Source organism: Neovison vison, chromosome 11, assembly GCF_020171115.1.
Source record: "Neovison vison isolate M4711 chromosome 11, ASM_NN_V1, whole genome shotgun sequence".
NCBI classification, from domain to species: Eukaryota; Metazoa; Chordata; class Mammalia; order Carnivora; family Mustelidae; genus Neogale; species Neogale vison.
Genome location: NC_058101.1, coordinates 147530738 through 147551261, shown reverse-complemented (window position 1 = coordinate 147551261; position 20524 = coordinate 147530738). Strand labels below are relative to the sequence as shown.

Here is a 20524-nt window from a genome sequence, read left to right as displayed (position 1 = left end):
GTTTGTGTGCTCAGGATTTCCATTTAGTCTGTTCAAGCTTGAGGGTATGTTTGATTGGTTTTAAATGTTTTCCTGTTAACTGGGAACAAAATTAACTTGATTAACATTCAAAATGATTGGCACACAAACTGTATTTGTAGCATTTATTTGCATTTAAACACTGAAGAGTTTTGTCAAATTGGGCAGGCTGAGATATTGATTGTATTTTGGGAAGGGCTCCTTTAAGAAGGTACATCCTCACTGTGGGGTTCTGCCTTGTGTTAAGCCCGAATGAATGAATCATTTCAGCTAGTGACTTGTACACCCCGCTGGGTGTCTGCTGTATCTGGGGGAGGGACAGAGAAATGTATACTTCAGTTTCTGCCTCCAAGAAGCAATCTTATTAGTAAAAGGAGACCACAATAAGAAAAGTTAAATAACAAGCAGCATTACTAATGTTATATATTCCTAGTTTGAAGGTGTTTCTTTTATAACTGGGATAGACTTTAAAATCGAGGGATTGAGAAAGAAAGCTGATGCACTTGATAGAGCTCTTGCTTCCTGCCCTTCTGTGGTTTTGAAGTGTGTTTACTTCATAAGGCATGCCCTCTACAGTTGACAAGGTTGAACCAGTGGCCTTAAATGTTAGACTTGCACTAAAAATCTTGTAACTTTGATGATCAGTACAAATCAGCTTGTCTAGTCTAGCTTTTGTTTTAATAGCCTTTATTATGGTTATCTTATTACCCCTTTAGACTGAGTTATTTGGGGTTAAGCGGCAGTGTCTTTATGATTGCACGAATGTCCTCCCTGGCCTGTCCATCAAAATCCCTTGAACAACCACTGCAGAAATCCATGGGCCTGCCGCTAGGGGATTCTATTCAAGGGTTATGGTGGAGAGCTTTTATACAATTATTATAAGCAAGTTTAATGTCCACCAGCATTAAGAACTTCTGGCCTGACACACAGTAGGTACTTGATGAGTAAATTTTTTCATTTTGATTAAAGTTCATTGTGGGTATGAACTACGTCTTTTATACCTAACAGCACTTGGCCATGTATGATACCTGTCGTAGGTGCTCAAGCCATACTGGTTAATTCTGATAATTGATTGTTTTGTTCCTGCCCCCCACCTTTTTTTAAAAAGATTTATTTATTTATATTAGAGTGTGCATGCACAAGTCGGGACAGGGGCAGAGGGAGAGAGAGAATCTCAAGGGGACTCCCTGCTGAACACGGCCATGGCTCAATCCCAGGACCCTGAGATTATAACCCAGGTTGAAGTCAAGGGTCAGACACTCCACCAACTGAGCCACCCAGGCTCTCCTGTTTCTGCTTTTTTTTGTTTGAGGAGAAGAAGAGAGAGGAAAAAAGGATATGTGTGCTTGACCTCTTTTCTTGCCCGTCCTTGAAGAGATCAGTAATTCCTTGTGTCCTAGTGTCTAGAAGTGGAGCTAAAAAGAGGTGTTGAGGCCTGAAGCACTTAGACTACAAGGAGAAAAGGGGAGGAAAGTGTAGAGGAGTAGAGCAGCAGTTCATCTGCCAAGGTCTGGAGAAATTTGGGGTTGTCACAAGAAGGGGAGGCAGGACAAGAGTGATTCTACCAGCCTCCAGTAGGTAGAGGACATCGATCCCGTTGACAGTTCATGATGCTAAGACTCAGAGACCCTGCCAAAGAGCATGAAGAGGGGGTTTAAAAGGCAGGTAAAATTTGAAGCCGTGGTACCCCCAGCCGATGTTTCTGCCCTACCAGTACATGGTTTGCTTTATCTTCTCCCTGCTGCTCATTCCCTCACCCACTGAACCCAGAGTTCAGACTATGAGTTTTTGTCATTATGTGTAGATAACATTGTGACTGTCAGCTATGTATTAACCATTAGAAGGAATATTTTAATATTTTATGGATACTTAAAATATTCTCCACCTCTACATTTGCTTGAGTGGAAAAGTATTACCTTAAAAAAATAAGCCAGTAATTTTGTTTTGATCTGTTTATGTTTTTGGTGAAGAACCCTAAGAATAATCAGTGGGAATATAAAGAAAAGGCAGTTCTTAAAAGGAGCTTAATTTTAATGTTCCACTGACTTATAAGAAAAGAATATTAAGAGTTGAACACATATATGGTCTGCTGGTGTGAAGCCATGGTACAATTTCCTTATGTCTTGTTATAGCTTAGGACTTCTTGTCCTTATTTTGGCCTCTTTAGGTTAAAATGAACTTAATTTTGTCAGTGCTGCCCTGATAAAATTCTTGGTTTTTCCCATATTCTAGGAAAGTGGAAAGTTATCAAGAAGGAAAGAACATGAAAATAAAAATAAATTGGGAAGGGAAGGATTGGAGGGATTAAAATAAAATTATGAACAAATCCCTGCTTACCTGTCTTTCTGCTTTATGCATGAGACCCGGAGGAGGTTATTTAGGAGGGGCAGGGTGGTGGACTGGTTGCCTTGGCAAACTCCTTAGCCTTTCTATACCTCTGCTTCATCATCTCTGAAATAGTCCTTTCAGGATTCTTGTGAGGAATACTGGAGTCAATAGGTATAAGGTGTCAGAACAGCAGTTGGTGTTTCACTGCGAGTGGTGGTGGTGGTATATCATGAGGATGATTTTTGATTCTTTTTGAATACCTGAGCTCTGCTGAAAATTGGTGGAGACCATAGATGTGCTCCTATGATGGCACCCATTGAACCACGTGTGTGACAACTCCCTGTCTTTGAAGTTGGTCGTGATGGTGATGAGAGTTTGTTGAGTCTTCAAATTGGTGTGTTTCAGATGTTCAATGAAGGCTGTTTTTTGTTTACAGTAAGAAATTCAAGAGGAGGAGAGATTTATATGATAAAATTTGTTTGCTTTTGTGTTTATAATATAATAAAACCATTCTAGTTAACTGACTGTATCAATGACTTAGAGATTTTTCCACAGCAGTATTTGAATCTTGAACAGGCATGTCTTGAGAATTTGCTGTGTTCTCAGGGTATTAAAATACTAGTGTAAACAATATCAGTATTTAATATTGTAAACAAACTGGTACGGACATAAAATCTTTCTTTGAAAGAACATCATACATTCCAAAAACAGGTTAATTTTTTAAAAATTCATTGCGATATAATTGAAGTACAATATTATGTTAGCTTCATGTATACGAAGCTAATCATTGTATAGTGATTTGACATTTGTATACATTGTGGATGATCACCACAATAAGCCTGGTTATCATCTGTCACCTTACAAAGTTAATACTATATTATTGACTGTATCTGTCATGCTGTATATTACATCCTCATGATTTATTTGTTTTATAAGTGGAAGTCTGGACTTCTTAGAGCCTTTCACCCATTTTGCTCCCTTCCCCCAACCTTTCTCCCTTTTGGCAACTACGTCTATTCTGTATGTCTGTGAGTCTGGGTTTTGTTTTGTTTGTTTGTTTGTTTTTAGAATTCTGCACCTAAGTGACATCTTGTGGTATTTGTCTTTCTCCAGCTGGCTTATTTCACTTGGGATAATATCCTGAAGGGCTATCTGTGTGTCACAAATGGCAAGATTTCATTCTTTTCATATGGCTGTGTAGTATTTCTGTATGTGTTTGCATGTGCGTATGTGTGTACCACATCCTCTTTCCATTCATCTGTAATTGGACACTGGTTGCTTCCATATCTCGGCTATTGTAAATGCTTCAGTGCACGTAGGGATGCATATATCTTTTTGAATTACTGTCTTCATTTTCTTCAGGTAAGTACCCCGTAATAGAATTGCTGCAAGACATGGTATTTTTATTTTTAATTTTTTGAGGAAACTCCATGCTCTTTTCCATAGGGGCTACACCAATTTACATTCCCATCAACTGTGGACAAGCGTTCCTTTTTCTCCATATCCTCACCAAAAATTGTTTCTTGCCATCCTGACAATTTGATAAAAGCCATTCTAACTGGTGTTAGGTGATACCTCATTGTGGTTTGATTTGCATTTCCTTGATGCTTAGTGATGTTGAGCATCTTTTCATGTGCCTGTTGGCCATCTGTATGTCTTCTTTGGAGAAATGTCTACAGAGGTTAATTTCTATTAAGGCTGCTTTGGATTATCCATTTTATTGTTCCTACTGATGTGACTGCTTGACAGTCAGTTGAACTCAATTTGTATTTTTATTGCATAGTAGGTAACAAAGCCCAGGATGCGTGCGAGATGTAGTCGTAGCAAAAAAAACAGCATACATTTGTTGGCCATTCTCCCTGTATGTGTATTGCCCCTTAGAGAAACATTGTGTGACTCTTACTGCAGTCGTCCTTGTAGGATGTTTCTCCCTTCTCTCTCTGACATACTTCCTAACTCGAAGCTTGGTGGTGGTGGGAAATGTATCATTTTCTTTCTACTGCCGGTCTATGTTGGTGGTAAGCACTTAAAGAATTTATTCAATTAAGTTGTGAATTAGTGAAAACAAAAATTCTCTTAGTAGTTGAATGTCTAAAGGAGGAGAATTTGGGTTCTGAAGCCCTCTGAGAGCTTGATTAGGTGTTTCCATTCTGACTAGTAACTAAGTCCCTGTGGAAAAGTTCACGGATAGGACCGGACTGAACATGTGACTGAGGCAGAGAAAGCGGCACTTACGGTACAGCGCTCATCTATTTCTGTAGGTTATGCTTGCTTATATCTAAAGCATTTTCCCTCTAACCCAGTGGGAGATGTTGCATTTGCTTCTTTTAGCTCTTAGCAGGAGGGAGCTTGTCCTATTCTGGAAGAGGGCTGCTACTGTTTTGTTCAGTTTTTTCTCCAAAGTGACCAAGCAGACTTTCTAAGTCCAGTCTAGTTTTTGGCAGGTCGAAAACAGGCTGTCATTGATTGTCATGTGGAGGAGAGTGAAATCTGGCTAATGTTAATGTTTGTTTCAGTGATTGTGTAAAACTTTGATTTTTATAAATTATTTCATTCTTCCAAGTAATAGATTTATGTACTGGAAAAGTGACAGGACCAAATTGCTTTGAAAGATATTTGAGTAATACAAAATTTTTTGGGGGGGGTAAGAAATTCATGCATTGAAAAGTTTGAAGGCGGGACGCCTGGGTGGCTCAGTTGGTTGGACGACTGCCTTCGGCTCAGGGCGTGATCCTGGAGTCCCGGGATCGAGTCCCGCATCAGGCTCCCAGCTCCATGGGGAGTCTGCTTCGCTCTCTGACCTTCTCCTCGCTCGTGCTCTCTCTCACTGTCTCTCTCTCTCAAGTAAATAAATAAAATCTTTAAAAAAAAAAAAAAAAGAAAAAAAGAAAAGTTTGAAGGATATTTGAATTATTAATGGAAAGGGGACTAAGGAACTAGAATGGGAAGAAAAATTATTTTTTGTTATAATATGCATTTTGTAAAATTGAATTTTTTGATCATATGGCTGAATTGCTTAATAAGAAAGTGCATTCCCATCCATATCCTGTTCACCTGGACTTAAGTCATATATTCCAACTCTGTACACAGGAATAGATTTCTCTTAAAAATCCCAGTGCAATGATATTTCCTCTCTGTGCAGAAACACTTTCAATTATGTTTTCCTTTATTAAAAGATATATCTTGCTACCTCTTGGTCATAATACTGTCTTACAGAGCAATGTCGAATAATGTTACCCTCTTTAGTTTTTATTTATTTTTATTATTGGGGTTTTAAAATTGAAAACATTATAATTAGTTTTAAGTAAAAATCTTCTGCACTCCCCTCCTTCCAGCTCAGTTCTAGAGGGAACCATTTACTTGGTTTTGTGCATTTCCTTCCAGCCTTTTAAAATATACCCATGTTATATCTGTACAGTTTTTGTTTCTATTTGTGTTTTTGAAATGGAACCATACTGTATATATTGGTCTGCAACTTTTTTCTAACTGAACAGTTAACGGTATGGTTTTTCTTTCTGGAACTGTTAGACATGGAAGTCTATCTTTTTTTCTTTTTTAACAGTTACGTCATTGTCAGATGTATCATAATTTATTTAATTATTCCATTATTGTTAGACATCTGGGTTATTTAGAACAGGAATATGTTTGTGTATGTTCATCTGAGGATGTTGCTTCCCTTGCAGCTGTCTCAAGGCGTGGCTGTTCTTTCTCCCAGCCTTTGTACCATGGTGCCTGGAAGGGGGGCCCTGTCCATTGCCACCACCACACTCTTCTTCAGTCCTCCATAGAAACACCCAGCTTTTGGGCGCCTGGGTGGCACAGTGGGTTGGGCCTCTGCCTTCGGCTCGGTTCATGATCTCAGGGTACTGGGATTGAGCCCTGCATTGGGCTCTCTGCTTGGCAGGAGCCTGCTTCCCCCTCTGTCTCTGCCTGCTGCTCTGCCTACTTGTGACCTCTATCTCTGTGTCAAGTGAATAAATAAAATCTTTAAAAAAAGAAAAAAAAAAAAAAAAAGAAACACCCAGCTTTGAATATCATGTCACTTTGCACCTCTCACTTTCCTTCCTTATTAGTGCTTTCCTGCCCCCATCATCTATCTACCTTCATTCCCTCGAGATTTTAGTTTCCAGTCGTTACTCACTCCCTGCTGTTCCTGTGACAGTTCTTGGACTGCTTCTCCAGTGACCTTTGATTTCACCTCAGACACTCCTCCTCAGAGTTCCATAACATGGGATTTTGCATGTCTAAAAATTAAACCGATTTCTACAATTTTATGGTGGTTTTCTTTGTTTACCTTAGCAATAAAGTGTATTTGTCCATGGCCATACCTTCAGAATATATCCAGGATCTGTTCTGCCACACTGATCCAAACCTTTGACCCTCTCAAACCGCAATTGCATAGCTTCCTAATTGGTCCCCCTTGTTCTTGCTGGTGCCACTACTACAACTCTCACCACTCCTGCGACTTCCAGGTTCCATTCTTTCAGGGGGCGACCCATAGTCAACCTGTCAAGCTCTGCTCACATCTCCCCCGTGGTCCCCAGCTCTGTTCACAGTGCAGGCTGGAACGTCCTTGGGTTGGCTCCCCATGTGGGCTCCCCGTGTGTCTGCTCCCGTTACCTGGTCCACTTCCGCTCTCACACTTGCCCCTTGCCTCCGTCCCCTTGCGCAGCGAGCTGCCTCACTTGTCCCTGTGGCTCAGCCTTTCTAGGCCTCTCTTCAAATGTCACCTTCTTCGTATGGCCTTCTCTGACCACTGGAATGTAGGTCTCATGAAGGTACAGACTTTCAAAAATATGCCTTTTGTCTCTCTTGTTCAGTGCCATGTCCCTAGTGCTTTTCTCTCCCTCCTCCCACCCTCCCTCTCTCTCTCTTTCTTATAAAGTTAGAACTTGATGGAACAGACAAAACTAGGGCAGAAACTTCGGATTTTTTTTGTATGTACATAGTATTCAAATTAAGTTCCTTATTTGGGAAACTGTTGTATTAATAAAATACATTACATTTTTCAGCATGTTGTAATTTTCAAATCAGTTTTGCATGTTCATATGTGCGCCTTGTAACATCCCGGCAGAATAGGTGGTGGAATCAGAATTTTGTGGAAAAGCACACTGAAGCTCAGAGAGGTGTTTTTTTAAGAGTACAGCTTCTAAGTGTGAGCTGCCGTTCCAGCCTACCTCTTTTCACTCCAAGTGAAGGGCTCTTGTTTTCTCATTTAGAAACCTCTTACGGTGACAGAAAAATTGTAGGGGTTTTATTTAAAAGTGTGGGACATGTGCCCTGATTTCTTATTTTGGACTTAGTCTGCCTTTTGTTTCTATTTTGAAAGTACATAGAATAAATAGTTAACTTTAAAATTCCTGACAATGACAGATCAACAAGTTTTATTTCTCTCACCTGTGGAGGAAGTGGCCTCCACCCAGTTTTACTGAATTAGGAGGGAAGTGATTTTTTCAAGTGATAAAAAGAAATAAAATTCCATGCTCTTCCCAGAGGAGGAGTTCAACAATTGGGAGAATGGCGTGAGACCATATGTTGGTTTGTAAAAGGATATAACTTGTAAAGATGTTTCCTTTGATGCCTGTGATGAATATGGATGTGTTTCCCTTCTAGAGGGTCCTGATTAAATTATTCAATTAAGAGCTGAGGAGAAGGATCTAAATATAGGGAGAGGGTTCAGGCTGTCCTACTTGTGTATGTCAGCTCACCCCTACAGATGTGTGTGTTGTCATAAACAGCACCTGTGAGATCAGTGGGGAAGGAGAAATATGTTCCAAAAAATGAAATACAGCAGGATTTTTTTTTTTTTTTAAACAGGGCAGTTTTTTTTTTTTTTTCCCCTCTCTAGCCTTCTCCATTTTTATCTGTGAATTTGGCACTTGAATTACTTTTTTTTAAAACCTGAATTAATGGACTCTAGCACCTGTTCTGCATAGTTATCTGTTTAAAATATAGATCTACCACTTACTAGAATATGGTGTTGAGAAAGTTACTTCTGATTCTCAGGCTTACTAATAAAATTGAGGTAATGCTATATAGCTTAAAGGATTGCTGTAGAAATCAAGATTTTTGTAAAAAAAAAAAAACTCAGTATAGTGCTTCCATAAGGTAATAATACAATTAGAATAATTTTGCTCATTTGTTAGTGATGAATCATGCATAACTGACCACTTGTGGGAATTTACCACATTTAGCATTCTTTGCAAGCTGTGGAATTGCTGTTCTGTGTTAACAGTGACTCAAAGAGAGTATTTTTCTTTTTTCCAAGAGGCGACTATGGTAGAGTTTTTCTTCTTGTACTCAACAAAATTAAAGTTTAAAATGCCTCTGGTCTTTAGTCTCCTGTGTTTAAGGTGTGAGCACTTGCAGGCTAAGTTACTGTCCAGCCTTTGAGCTGAGGTGGATGCAGATGAAATTTATCAGGGTGGGGGTAATTAGGATCTGGGTATCTTGAAAGACAACCATGAACCGAAGAACAGTCTTCCGTTACAAGCATGAATTTGACAACAGGGATTCCGTGGGATTAAATAAGTGACAAGGAGATGTACAAACAAGCCAAATTTGTTTGTTGAAGTTGAGGACAGTCAGAAAACTTCTAAGTGCCTTCAGCCTACTTAACAAGTAATGATCTGATGAAACGAAACAGAGCCAACACTTGTTACCCTCTGGAGGGTCTCTGTTACTAAGGATAATTGACCAGTTGTCCTATAAGCAGCCCAGGTTTGTCAGGAGGGAAGGACTTGTGTATGCAGAACAGAACCAGAGAGCATTCTTATCTTCAAGAATTTTCTAACACAGTGGAGATGTACTGAATAGTATACTTGGCACACCTGAGTATGTAAACTAGAGCCCTGTCCTCTTCAGAGTCTCATGTCCTTGTGACATCTGTAAATACTTTGCTTCATTTTCATCAAGGGGATGCTACTTTTGAAATTACCTGGCCGAAATCGCAGCTTGCAATGAACTTAACCAGTGGGAAGTGGGAAGCTGCTATTCAAAGTCTATGTGTTACTACCTTCCTTTTTGATTGCAGAGTTTCCACTCAGTTAACACTGTGGAGAGACCACATGGCAGCTCTCGCTGGCAGGTATGTTAAGTCACACCTGATAGACCAGGAAACTGGCTGTTAGCGCATGTGTTTTTAAGGTGGTGTAGTAACTGCATAATTGCATTACTACTAAAAATAGGCTTTCAAGAGCTTATCCTCCCTCCCATCTTCACTCCTCCTCCTGATCTGGAAATTAATCTCTGAAAAAATGGCAAACTAGTCCATGTCATTAATTACACGTTTAGAAAGTCGGGAAATGTTTGCAAGTAACCAAAGCAAGGCTTAATAATAAGAGGCTGAGGAACGTGAAATTTGACTTCTGGGTGTTTGTAATGGCAGGACTTTGCTGCTGCTTTGATCTAAGACCGGCAGATTTCTTCTGTGATCTGCGGTGGATCTTCATATCACTTTCTTGTGCAGGAATTTAGGTACATTTTCTTTTTCTGAGGACCCATTTGCAGTAGAGTTCCTTTTAGCCAGACTTCCCGGCAGTGAAAGAGGTGGCTTAAAAAGTGCTTTTGAATCTGTGAAAGTTGGAGAGAGTTATTCGACCTCATTTTCTTCTTCTTCTAGGATTTTCCCCCCTTGTTTTGGTTAGTGGTTTTATTTAGCTACATTTGACTGTTTGAAGTTGAAAGTCAAGGGCTAACTGCTATTTTAAAACAGGAAAAAGAAATGCAGAGACGCTTCACCTGTTTTCTCCTACAGTTCAAGTATCTCAAAATGAAGTTAGTTCCTAGTTGGAGAAGCTGGAGAAATGAAACATTTGAACAGACTATTTGTTGAAACCAGATCACAGAGCATTATAACTTTGAGGTATTTGTCTGAGACCAAAATTGCTAGAGAAAACCCATCTCTCTTCTGATACTCATTGTAATGGCATTATACTTGTATGGCAAATTTAACCTTTTTTTTTCCTGTCTGCCTTAAGAGTGGATAAAGATGTATTATTTTCCTTAAGGAACTGTCTGATAGTCTTTCATGCTTTTGTTAGGAACTGTTTAGAGTTGATACCCCTTATGGCTGTGTTTTGCTTGTTCCAGAATACTATCTTCACTTGTGTTCATTACTGTTTTTCACAGGTACTGTTCATAGGATTGTGTTCCATCCAGAAATATGAGTGTATTTCAGCGCTCCTAAGCCAGTATGTGGGTTGTCTGCTGTTCCACTTTGAAGTAATTTGGTTTTATCAAAAGTTTAGAAGATCCCTGTTCTTCAGGACTTTTGACCCCATAGCCTAATTTTACTAGGTCTAATGAATATGGTTATGATCCCCTCCCTTTACTCCCCCTTTCTCCTGCCATTTGGTGAATTCTCCATCTTGCTCGTAACCAGCAAAGCTCATTGTAATTCTTGGCTTAATGATGGATTGCTCTTTATGTTTTAAAATACTTATTGGCATTGAATCTCTGGGATATTTTTCTTTGCAACCTTCATCTTTTTAAGCATTTTTAACCTTAATCTGTAATGTCTGCTCTTCTTTTGATTCTGTGGTTTCTCTGAGTGTCAGGAATTTTTAGGTTATCTTTGTTTTATTCTTCTTGAGAATCATGATCTGTTTTGGCCTTTGGTAAAAGTATACAGTTGACTTGGGTACCCAGATGAAACCAAGTAGGCTAAAAAACAAAATGAAGTAATGCAAAGTTACATTACAGATCCACAGTCACATTCACTTTTTGGCCCTTTTTGATGTTTTAATTTAGCCAGGCATCTCAGTGGAGGCAAGAGTTCTTACCAGGCATTGAATCCTATTTAAAATGGAATAGATGACAGATAGCTTTAATAGTACTAATACTGCCACCAATTACTTTATACAACACATCTCTGTGGTATTTTACGTCTCCATGGTATATGTTGGTATATGTTGAAACATTTTAGATACAAAAACGATTGCACTGCAAAAATCATATAGTTGGCTTATGATTTCTTTGAAGCCCTAGTATAGCTCTACTTTGGGAGCTCAAGTCTTAACTTTTCCTGCTTCTTCACAAAGATCATCTGTTGAAGAAGAAAGCTGGTGGCATATGTCAGGAAATATACAGAGTTTATTTTGTTACTTTGGAAATACTTAATTCCTAAAAAATGGTTCAAACATTTTTATGGGAAGATTAATTTTTGTAGAATTGTCTTTTTTCTTAACTTAACCAACTGTTAAACAGTTCCAAAGTGAAGTTAATCAATACCCTGTGCTTTTAGTTCCTTCAGTCTTTTGATCTTTATGCCATGCTGTTTTACTGTTAGAGTTAAGACAGAGTAATGAACCAAAGAACAAGTGAAAAAAAAACGACTTGCTTGCTTCATTGGGAATAGACCATTTATCTTCTGTCAGTTACTTTTTTAAGGTACCAGGAGTCTTTGATTTTTTTTCCCCCCAGTCACTTTTTGGAGCCTATATTTTATATTTATTTTATTGAATAATTTAATTATTCCCTCAATATTTAATGGAGTCATTTATTTTGTCTACTTCATCGAATTTCATGCCCGTGCAACAATTACAAGCCTTACTGGTCTGAAGCTACAGAGGACATTTAATTGGTCCTGATCTGTCTCCTTTCTCTTTCATACATTTATAAAGGTACTTGGTTTGTACCACTTGGCAGCTACCCTCTCTCTGCCCTTTTTTAAAATGTATTTTCAGATACAAATTAGAATAATTCTTTTATAAAATTCTCTGTGGGAATCTGGGATCTAAAAGGTATTGAACACCAGATAGTGTATTTTGTTTTTATTCACACAGTTGGATAATTACAGGTTTCTTTACTAGATGAGGCCAGGATGAAGAAAATGTCCATTGTTATGCAATTGACTAATTAGGTTTCCTTTAAATATAAAGCAAGTTACACAGCAGTAAAATGTATTTTAAATTTTTTTGCCTTTTTCCTTTTAACATTAAGGAATAGCACATAGGTTGCAAAATTAAATAGCCCAGTCAAATGGAATATTATAAGAGTATTTTTCTCACTTGGCCTCTGGCAATGCTAATGGAAATCCTTCCCATAGGGAAGGATTTTCCCATAGGAAAAAGTTTCAAATTTAGAACCCTGCTTTAAACTGTATTTTTATTACTTCCAAAATCAGATCATGCTCTAAGTGTTTAGAATTAGAGATTGTATAGCTTGACCTCATGAAATTGATTTTTGTTTTTTGTAATTTGCAAATATTTGCATATAGAGGCTTTTTTAAAATTCAGAAGTTAAAGTTTTTCCATTATGTTTGAAAAGTTTAGAAAAGTGTGTGTGTGGGGTGGGGAGAGACAGTACTAACCTTCCAAACCCAGTCACTGTTGGTATTTGGGTATATTTACGTTGCTGTTCATGCTGTGTATACCATTTTGTGTTGTGCTTAAGGTTTTTTGCAAGTTATTACATAGCTTTTATGAACATAATTTTGTAAGGGCTACATAATAAATCTATTGAGTGGATTGTATCATGGCTCACCTGTTTTCCAGTTACTGGATATTTCTCTCTTCCCCCTAAAATAGCTAATGCTTTGATGAAAATCTTCGTGCAAAAATCTTTTACCATTCTAGTTCAGAATCTTTCCTTAGAATAAGTTTATAAAAGTGAAGTTGTTGGAAAAAGTATTTTTAAGGCTTCTGGAGGGTTACTAGATGAATGCTGTGTGTCTGTGTCTGTCAGTGTGAAATGTTTGTATTTGGAGAAGAGGGAAGGAAATCTCTGTTTGCTGACTCATGTTTTTATTTTGCACTTTAAACTGATAAGGCCACTTAGCTTTTGACATAAACTAAAGCAGGAAGTACAAAAAGGGGCAGCAGAAGATGAGTTGTCTTGCCAAGGCCATAGTATCATGGACTCATTTGAGTTCCTGATGGGGAGGTAGGTGGCTTGTTTGACTTGTATATAAAAAAAATTGCTTAACTCAAGTAGGCAGAAATTAGTCATCGGTCCTCATTTTGTTTGATCTACGCACATTTATACATAAAGGTTTGTGATCTCGCCACTGATTTTTGTGAGTGGCATCAGGACATGCATCCTCCAGCTGGCTCGTACGGTGTTTAGCATTTTTGTTCTCTTGTTGGAGAGGGTTTCCTGTATTGAGGCTGTCACCGTAACTGCTTCTGAATCATAGAGCTAACCGCAGCAGTGCTCTGATGCTAAACCTTCCGCTTGTCTGCAGGATAAGATGCGTCACAGGCCCTTCATGGTCTTGCCCCTGCCCTTCTTAGCAGCCTTGTGTCATCACAGCCACCTCAAACCCCTGCATTTTTGTCTCGTGTCTGGGAGAACTAACAATTGAAACAAGTGGTTGAAAAATGGAGGCTCTAGAGCCAGACAATGTGGGTTCCAGCCCTGACTCTGACACACGGCTGTGTATGTCAACTTTGGACAGATGATTGAACTTTTCCATATTTCACTTTCCTGACCTGTAGAGTGGGGGAAATGATAGTGTTTATTCAGAGAGTTTGTTGCAAAGGTTAAACTAGTTAGGAGACAGAAGGCGCTTGGAGCAGTGTCTGTCATGTGGTGATACTTCAAAATGTTAGGTCCATTTTTTCATACAATTCTGCTCATCCTGTAAAACCTGTCCAATATTACCTTTTTGGGAAAACTTCCTGAAATCTGTGGAATTCGTTGTTCTCTTTTCCTCTCCCTTGTATATATTATTGTTTATACTTGCTTTAGAGCTTTTATCATACAGTGTTGTTGTTAGTTCATGGTGGGCAAATGCACAGTACATGGGCCTCCTCTTCTGTTACTGTGCTCGTGGTCGACCTTAGTACAGTCACACATTCCTTCTGGACAAGGCCCTGGAGATGGCCTAACACTTCTCAGCCCACCCCAGCCTTTAGCGATAGCATGCAGGAACACCAGCTTGCCCCAGTGAGAGTTAGTTGTTTGCTCTTCCCTTAGCTTGTCCTTCAGGATATAGACATTTTTGCCCTTGTCCCCTGTGTACAGCAACTAAGCACCTAGCAAGCACTCACTACAGCTTTGTTGAGTGAATGTCAATTTGAACAGTGAAAACGAGGGTCTGAAATGATGGTTCTTAATCTCCCCCCACTGCCGTCCCCCTCCCCTCAGCATATTTGCCTTGTACAACTAACCCATCTCTGACAGAGATTGAAATAGCCCCGGGTGATTTTGATAGACACTCATTCCCTACTATTTGAAAATCATTGGCTAAAATATAAAAAAGTAGTTATTAGAATAGAAGAAAAGGCCATGTAGAATACAAATAAATGAATTCCCTTTGTAATTTGTTACTAGAGGACTAGAAAGAAGTCATCGTCTTGCTCTTTTGCAAAGTTAACCTAAAAGTAAATGATTACTTCAAAAGGTACACTCTGACCAAGTGTGACTTTTATAGTGGCATGGATTTGTTTTCTCTTTCCTTTTCTGTTAAATGAAAGTAATGCCAGCTTTGAAAGGACTGGTAAATTTGGGTAGAACTCTTTACATTAAGCAAGGAAACAATGGACTCCTTACAGCGCATTGAATGATATGTATATTTAGTAATGTTTTTTATTCATATTTTATTGAATAAAGTTGAAGTTCCACCCTTGACCTTCTGATTTCTTCAGGGAGCTAAATTATACAAACATTTATTGAGGATCTGCTGTGTGCCAGGTATAGTGCTGAGCTCTAAAGATAGGAAGAGAAGTAAGATGGAATTCCTCAGTCACTTTCCTGTAGTGGGAAACACAGATACGCGGACTTAGCAGAGTCACTGCAGAGATGCACATTTTGCTGTGACATTTATTCATAATCCTTTTCTTTTTAACTTCTGAGGATCAGTGATGATTTTCCTCTTTTATTCCTGTTGTTGGTAATTTGTGCCTTCTCCTTTATTGACCAGTTTTGCTAGAGGGTTAGCCAATTTTATGAGTATTTTCAGAGAAGCAAATTTGATTTTGTAGGTTTTCTGTTTATGTTTCCCCCCCAACCCGGGCCCCCCAGTTTCTGCTCTCATTTCTTCCCGCTTTCTTCGGCTTTAATTTACTGGGGTTTTTTTGTTTGTTCGTTCTTTGTTTGTTCGTGAAACAGAGAACATTAGTTTTCATCTCTTTCTTTCTTTCCTAATATATGCATTTAAGACTGTAACTTTTCCTCTAAGCATGGCTTAAGCCACATCCTGCAAGTTTTGATGTGTTGTATTTTTATAATCATTAAGTTAAAAGTGTTTTTTAATTTTCACTGTAGTTTCTTCTTTGACCTGTGAGATATTTAAGTACAGTTATTTTCAAGGACAATATTTTTGTTATTGATTTCTATACTGTAATCAAAAGACATATTCTGTATGGTTTTGATATATGTAGAGATTTGCTTTATGGATCTTTATATGGTCAATTTGGGTAAGTCTTCTGCATGTACTTGAAAGTATTATGTATTCTGTAGTCATTGGGTACAGTGATCTATGTACATGAATTGGATCAAATTTCTTTAAAATATGTTGTTAATCTTCTATATCTCTTGATTCTTGTTGACTTGTACCAGTTACTATTTTAATCTCCCACTAAGATTGTGGGTTTATCTGTTTGCCATTTTACTTGTCAGTTTCTGCTTTATATATTTTGACACTTTTACCTGAAAATTTGGGATTATGCTGTATTCATGGTGGATCAACTCTTAAAATTATAAAATGTCCCTTTTTTAATCTCTGGTGATACTTCTTTTGAAGTCTGTTTTGTTTGATTAGATAGGGCAGCTTTTTTGGTTAGAGTATGCATAGTATCTCTTTTTCTTTCAGACTTTCTCTGGCCTTAGTATTTAATATGTGCCTCTTTTAAGTACAATACAGTTAAGTGGTACTCTGCATCCGTCCCTACCCATCTTTTACTTGCATATTTAATGTTTATATTTAAATAATTAATGATACTTTTGGGATTAGATCTAAATCTTACTGTATCCTATTTGTCCCAGCTATTTTCTCTTTTTTCTCTCTTCTTACATTCTTTGGAGTAATCATATTCAAAAAAGTAATTCCATGTTTTTTAGCTTCTCTATTGCCTTTTTATTATTTTTTTAAAGGTTTATTTATTTTAGAATGCACACATGTGAGTGGGGGGAGGGGCAGAGGGAAAAAAAGAGAGAAGCAGATTTCCTGCTGAGCTCAGAGCCTGACTGATGCAGGGCTTGATCTCATCATCTTGAGATCATGACCTAAGCCAAATCAAGAGTCAGAAGCTTAACCGACTGAGCCACCCAGGCACCCCTCTTTCAGTATTTTTTTATTATGATAAGACTTTATTAATAATTCAGTGCTTTATCACAGCCTGGGTAATACAGGGACCTTAGAACACTAATTTCATTTGCCTCTTTCTGCTTTTTTTTTTTTTGTCATGCATTTTAATTCTTCTTTTTAAAATAACCGTAAGAGATTCCTGTTATTATTTTGTAAAATCAGTATTCATTTAGGTTTACCTTTATTTACCCTTCTAGAGCTCTTCATTCTTTTCTGCCACTCCTCACTTCATTCTGGGATCTTTTTCTTTTAGCCTTACAAATGCCTACTGAATCCGTTCTCTCAGATTCCATATGTTGGAAAACACATTTATTTTGCGATCAGTTTTGCATGAATTTTCCACTAATTCTGAGTTACCAGTTATTTGTTTACATTTTGTACACTGAGGATTGTCTTCTTGTTTCTATTGTTTCTGTTGGAATGTCAGCTGTCAGCCTTATTGTACTTATTTGAGAATAATATGTCTTTTTAAAGATTTTTTCTCATAGGTTTTCAGCAGTTTTAGTGTAAGAGGACACATCAAACCTTGTGGATTTCTTTGTATTTTTCCTTCTTGGGATTTGTAGAGCTTCCTGGATCTGTGTCTAGATGTTTGTTGTCAGTTTTGGAAAATCCTTGACCAGTATCTACAAATATTGCCTGTGCAACAGTATTTTTTCTCCTCTTCTCCCATCACCTTGATCCAGTCTAGTATTAAGATGATTAAAAAAAAAAAAAAAAAAGATATCAGGCTGTGTTTCAATATAAAAACTGGTTCGTTTCATTTTTGCCCTTAAACTAGAGCATACCCCTTGAGGGTCCCAACTGAAAGCCTAGTGTATTCACCAGGGCCTCCTTCTTTGTGGGCCCTCCACTATAGTTTGTTTGTTTTATCTTCACCCCATGAGGCCACTGGAATCTCTCCTGTCTTCCTGAGCTTCCTTTTGGCAAGCCAAAAGATTGGCTACCAATCTTTTGCTACTTAATAGCACAAGCTTTGGTAAGTGCCTTGAGAAGAGGAGCAGGAATGAATGTTCAGCTCACTTCATTGCTTCTGTTGTCAACATCTTTGCCTCTCCCATCCTGAGGACCTTGGTTGCTCTTTGATGTCTTTAAAATTAAAGTGGGGCTTTTTGGTTTGTTTTTATTTCATTAGCTTTTATAGTGATTTTGTGAAAGAGGTTGATGGAATACATGCTCTACTGCATCTTAGCTGGAGTTTGTGCAGTTATCCCCTCTTAAAGGTCTCTCATCACCCCTGTTTTTGTCAGGTGAGGAGTAAGTAAAAGGTTGAAAGGAGACAACCGGACTAAAGAATTTGGTGTAGTAGGTGTTCATGTGCTTCATTCCTTTCATATTAATGAAAATCGATAAATTTCTTATCTTACGTGTCCTCTATCCCATAGGCACAGGCTTGTTTACTGAATAAATACCCTAAAATGTTGTAATGTTTACATAATAGAACTATAACTACTTTTCTTTTAGCATAAGAGATACTTGAGGAACAAACCAAAAACAGATGCTAAGACTATTATATATTTTTTTCTGTTGTTTTCAGTTTTTTTGACTGAGGTGTGTTTTGAAATACATTTTTAGAGCCTATAAATAATCTGTTGAGAACTCGGACTTCTGTGCACTGAGGTGTCTACGGTTTCTATCTCAGAACAGTTAACATACTACTTTTTAAACTGTGCCTCAGTTTGTTCTTCTGTAAAAGGTGAATAATTGTATTACTTTACAAAAAAGACTATTTAAGTAAACTAAATACATGTTAGCTTGGGCTGTCACAACAAAATACCTCAGACTGGGTGGCTTAAACAACAGAAATTTATTTTCACAGTTCTGAAGACTGGAAGTCCAAGATCGGTATTCCCGCTGGTCTGGTTTCTGGTGAGAGCTCTGTCCCAGGCTTGTAGGCTGCCTTCTCTCTGTGTCCTCACCTAGCCCTTCCTCAGTATGTGTGCATGGTGGGAGCCCTTCCTCGTATAGCACCACCAATCTTACCAGATTGTGGCCCCACTTGCATAACCTCATCTCCAAATACAGTCACATGGGCGGTTACGGCTTCAATGTGAATTTTAGGGTAGACATAATTCAGTCCATAGAATATCATCATACAGAAAATTACTTAAAATAGTACCTGGGTCATAGAAGTTGTTTAATGAATGGTAGTTTTGCTGTAGGGATTATTTTAAACATTTTTTCCCCTTTTTTCTTCTCTAGGTGCTGACTTTGGATTACTTCTGAAACACTAGGAATGGTAATTTCTACTTTTCGGGACCTCAGAACCAAGAAGCTAAAGAGAATCCCTATGTAAATAAAGTGAAATCTCTTCTGTTGTCCTTTTGCATTTGGAGACTTCTTTATTTCACCATATACAAGGAGTCTATAACTAGTGCAGTCATTATGAATGTGACAAGTTTATTTTCCTTCACAAGTCCAGCTGTGAAGAGACTCCTTGGGTGGAAACAGGGTGATGAAGAAGAAAAATGGGCAGAGAAAGCTGTTGATGCTTTGGTGAAAAAACTGAAAAAAAAGAAAGGTGCCATGGAGGAACTGGAAAAGGCCTTGAGCTGCCCGGGGCAGCCAAGTAACTGTGTCACCATTCCCCGCTCTCTGGATGGCAGGCTGCAAGTTTCCCACCGGAAGGGACTGCCTCATGTCATTTATTGCCGCGTGTGGCGCTGGCCCGATCTCCAGAGCCACCATGAACTAAAACCACTGGAATGCTGTGAGTTTCCTTTTGGTTCCAAGCAGAAGGAGGTGTGCATCAATCCCTACCACTATAAGCGAGTAGAAAGCCCTGGTAAGTGTGGTTTTTTTGTTTGTTTGTTTATGTTTAGTTAGCCAACATATAGTACAGCATTATTTTGTAATGTAGTGTTCAGTGATTCATAAATTGTGTGTAACACCCAGTAAGCATTACCGCACGTGTCCTCCTTCACACCCACCACCTGGTTATCCCATCCCCCCACCCCCCTCCCCTCTGTAACCCTCAGTTTGTTTCCCCGGAGTCCAGAGTCTCTCATGGTTTGTCTCCTTCTCTGATTTCTTCCCATTCAGTTTTCCCTCCCTTCCTCTGTGGTCCTCTGTGCTATTGCTTATGGTCCACATATGCATGAGCCCTTTTATATTGATGTGCTTAGCAGATTTGTGTTGTTTAAAATAAAAAATCATCTCTTTCTGTATTTTTAGTTGTGATTTTTAAGTATCAGGGGAAAATATGTCAGCCCTTGAAGGTTTTGTACATTCTAATAACTCAGTCCTCTGTAGTTCATTTTATTTCTTAGGAGCAGGGCAAAATTGTCATAGCAGTACTAACACCTCTAACTATAAATAAACAGCTTTCTTTCTAAATTTATTTTTTGTTTCTCATTGGCTCTGTGCATTTCTCTCGATAAACTTAGCTGTGATTTTATTACAATGGAAGAAAATTCAGAAAAGAAACAAACATGGGGTTGCCATCTACATACTTGAGGGAAAATACATCTTTAGTGCAATTGCCAATGACTTATACCACTTTATTTTTAAGGGGAGCATCTTTTTATCACCTCTGGTGGAATTTTGCTCCCTGCAGAGGATATGAAGGAGTTTTGTTCTGCTGTGGACTCATTGATGCTATCATTATATTATTATTATTGTGGACTCAGTGGATGCTTTTACCTTATAGAATATTCATAGTTTTTACCTGTGTGACCTTTTGGTCATATATAGTAAAGGATGTACATTAAAATTTGTATGGTTCTGCCCTCAAATTAGAGTCCACATTCTAGACCATTGCATCAAGTGGAAAGTGATTAGGCAGTCTTAAGCACTGAAATATCTCATTGTCAGATTGGAACCCATTTTGTTGATGGATTAATTATTAATAGATTGTGGTTACCAAGGGTTCCCAAATGAGGCTGTGCGTTAGAATCACATGGCTCCCCTCCCAGAAATTTTGATTCT

At 38.3% G+C, this 20524-nt stretch overlaps 1 protein-coding gene across 1 annotated transcript in view; it reads left to right on the top strand.

The window, feature by feature from the left end:
* SMAD1 (SMAD family member 1) overlaps positions 1 to 20524 on the top strand; it is a 74060-nt gene that overhangs the window by 10369 nt on the left and 43167 nt on the right. The window contains exon 2 of the mRNA XM_044224934.1: positions 18800 to 19382. Coding sequence (XP_044080869.1) covers positions 18983 to 19382 — 400 coding nt within the window. The 5' untranslated portion in view covers positions 18800 to 18982. The remainder of the gene's footprint in view (positions 1 to 18799; positions 19383 to 20524) is intronic.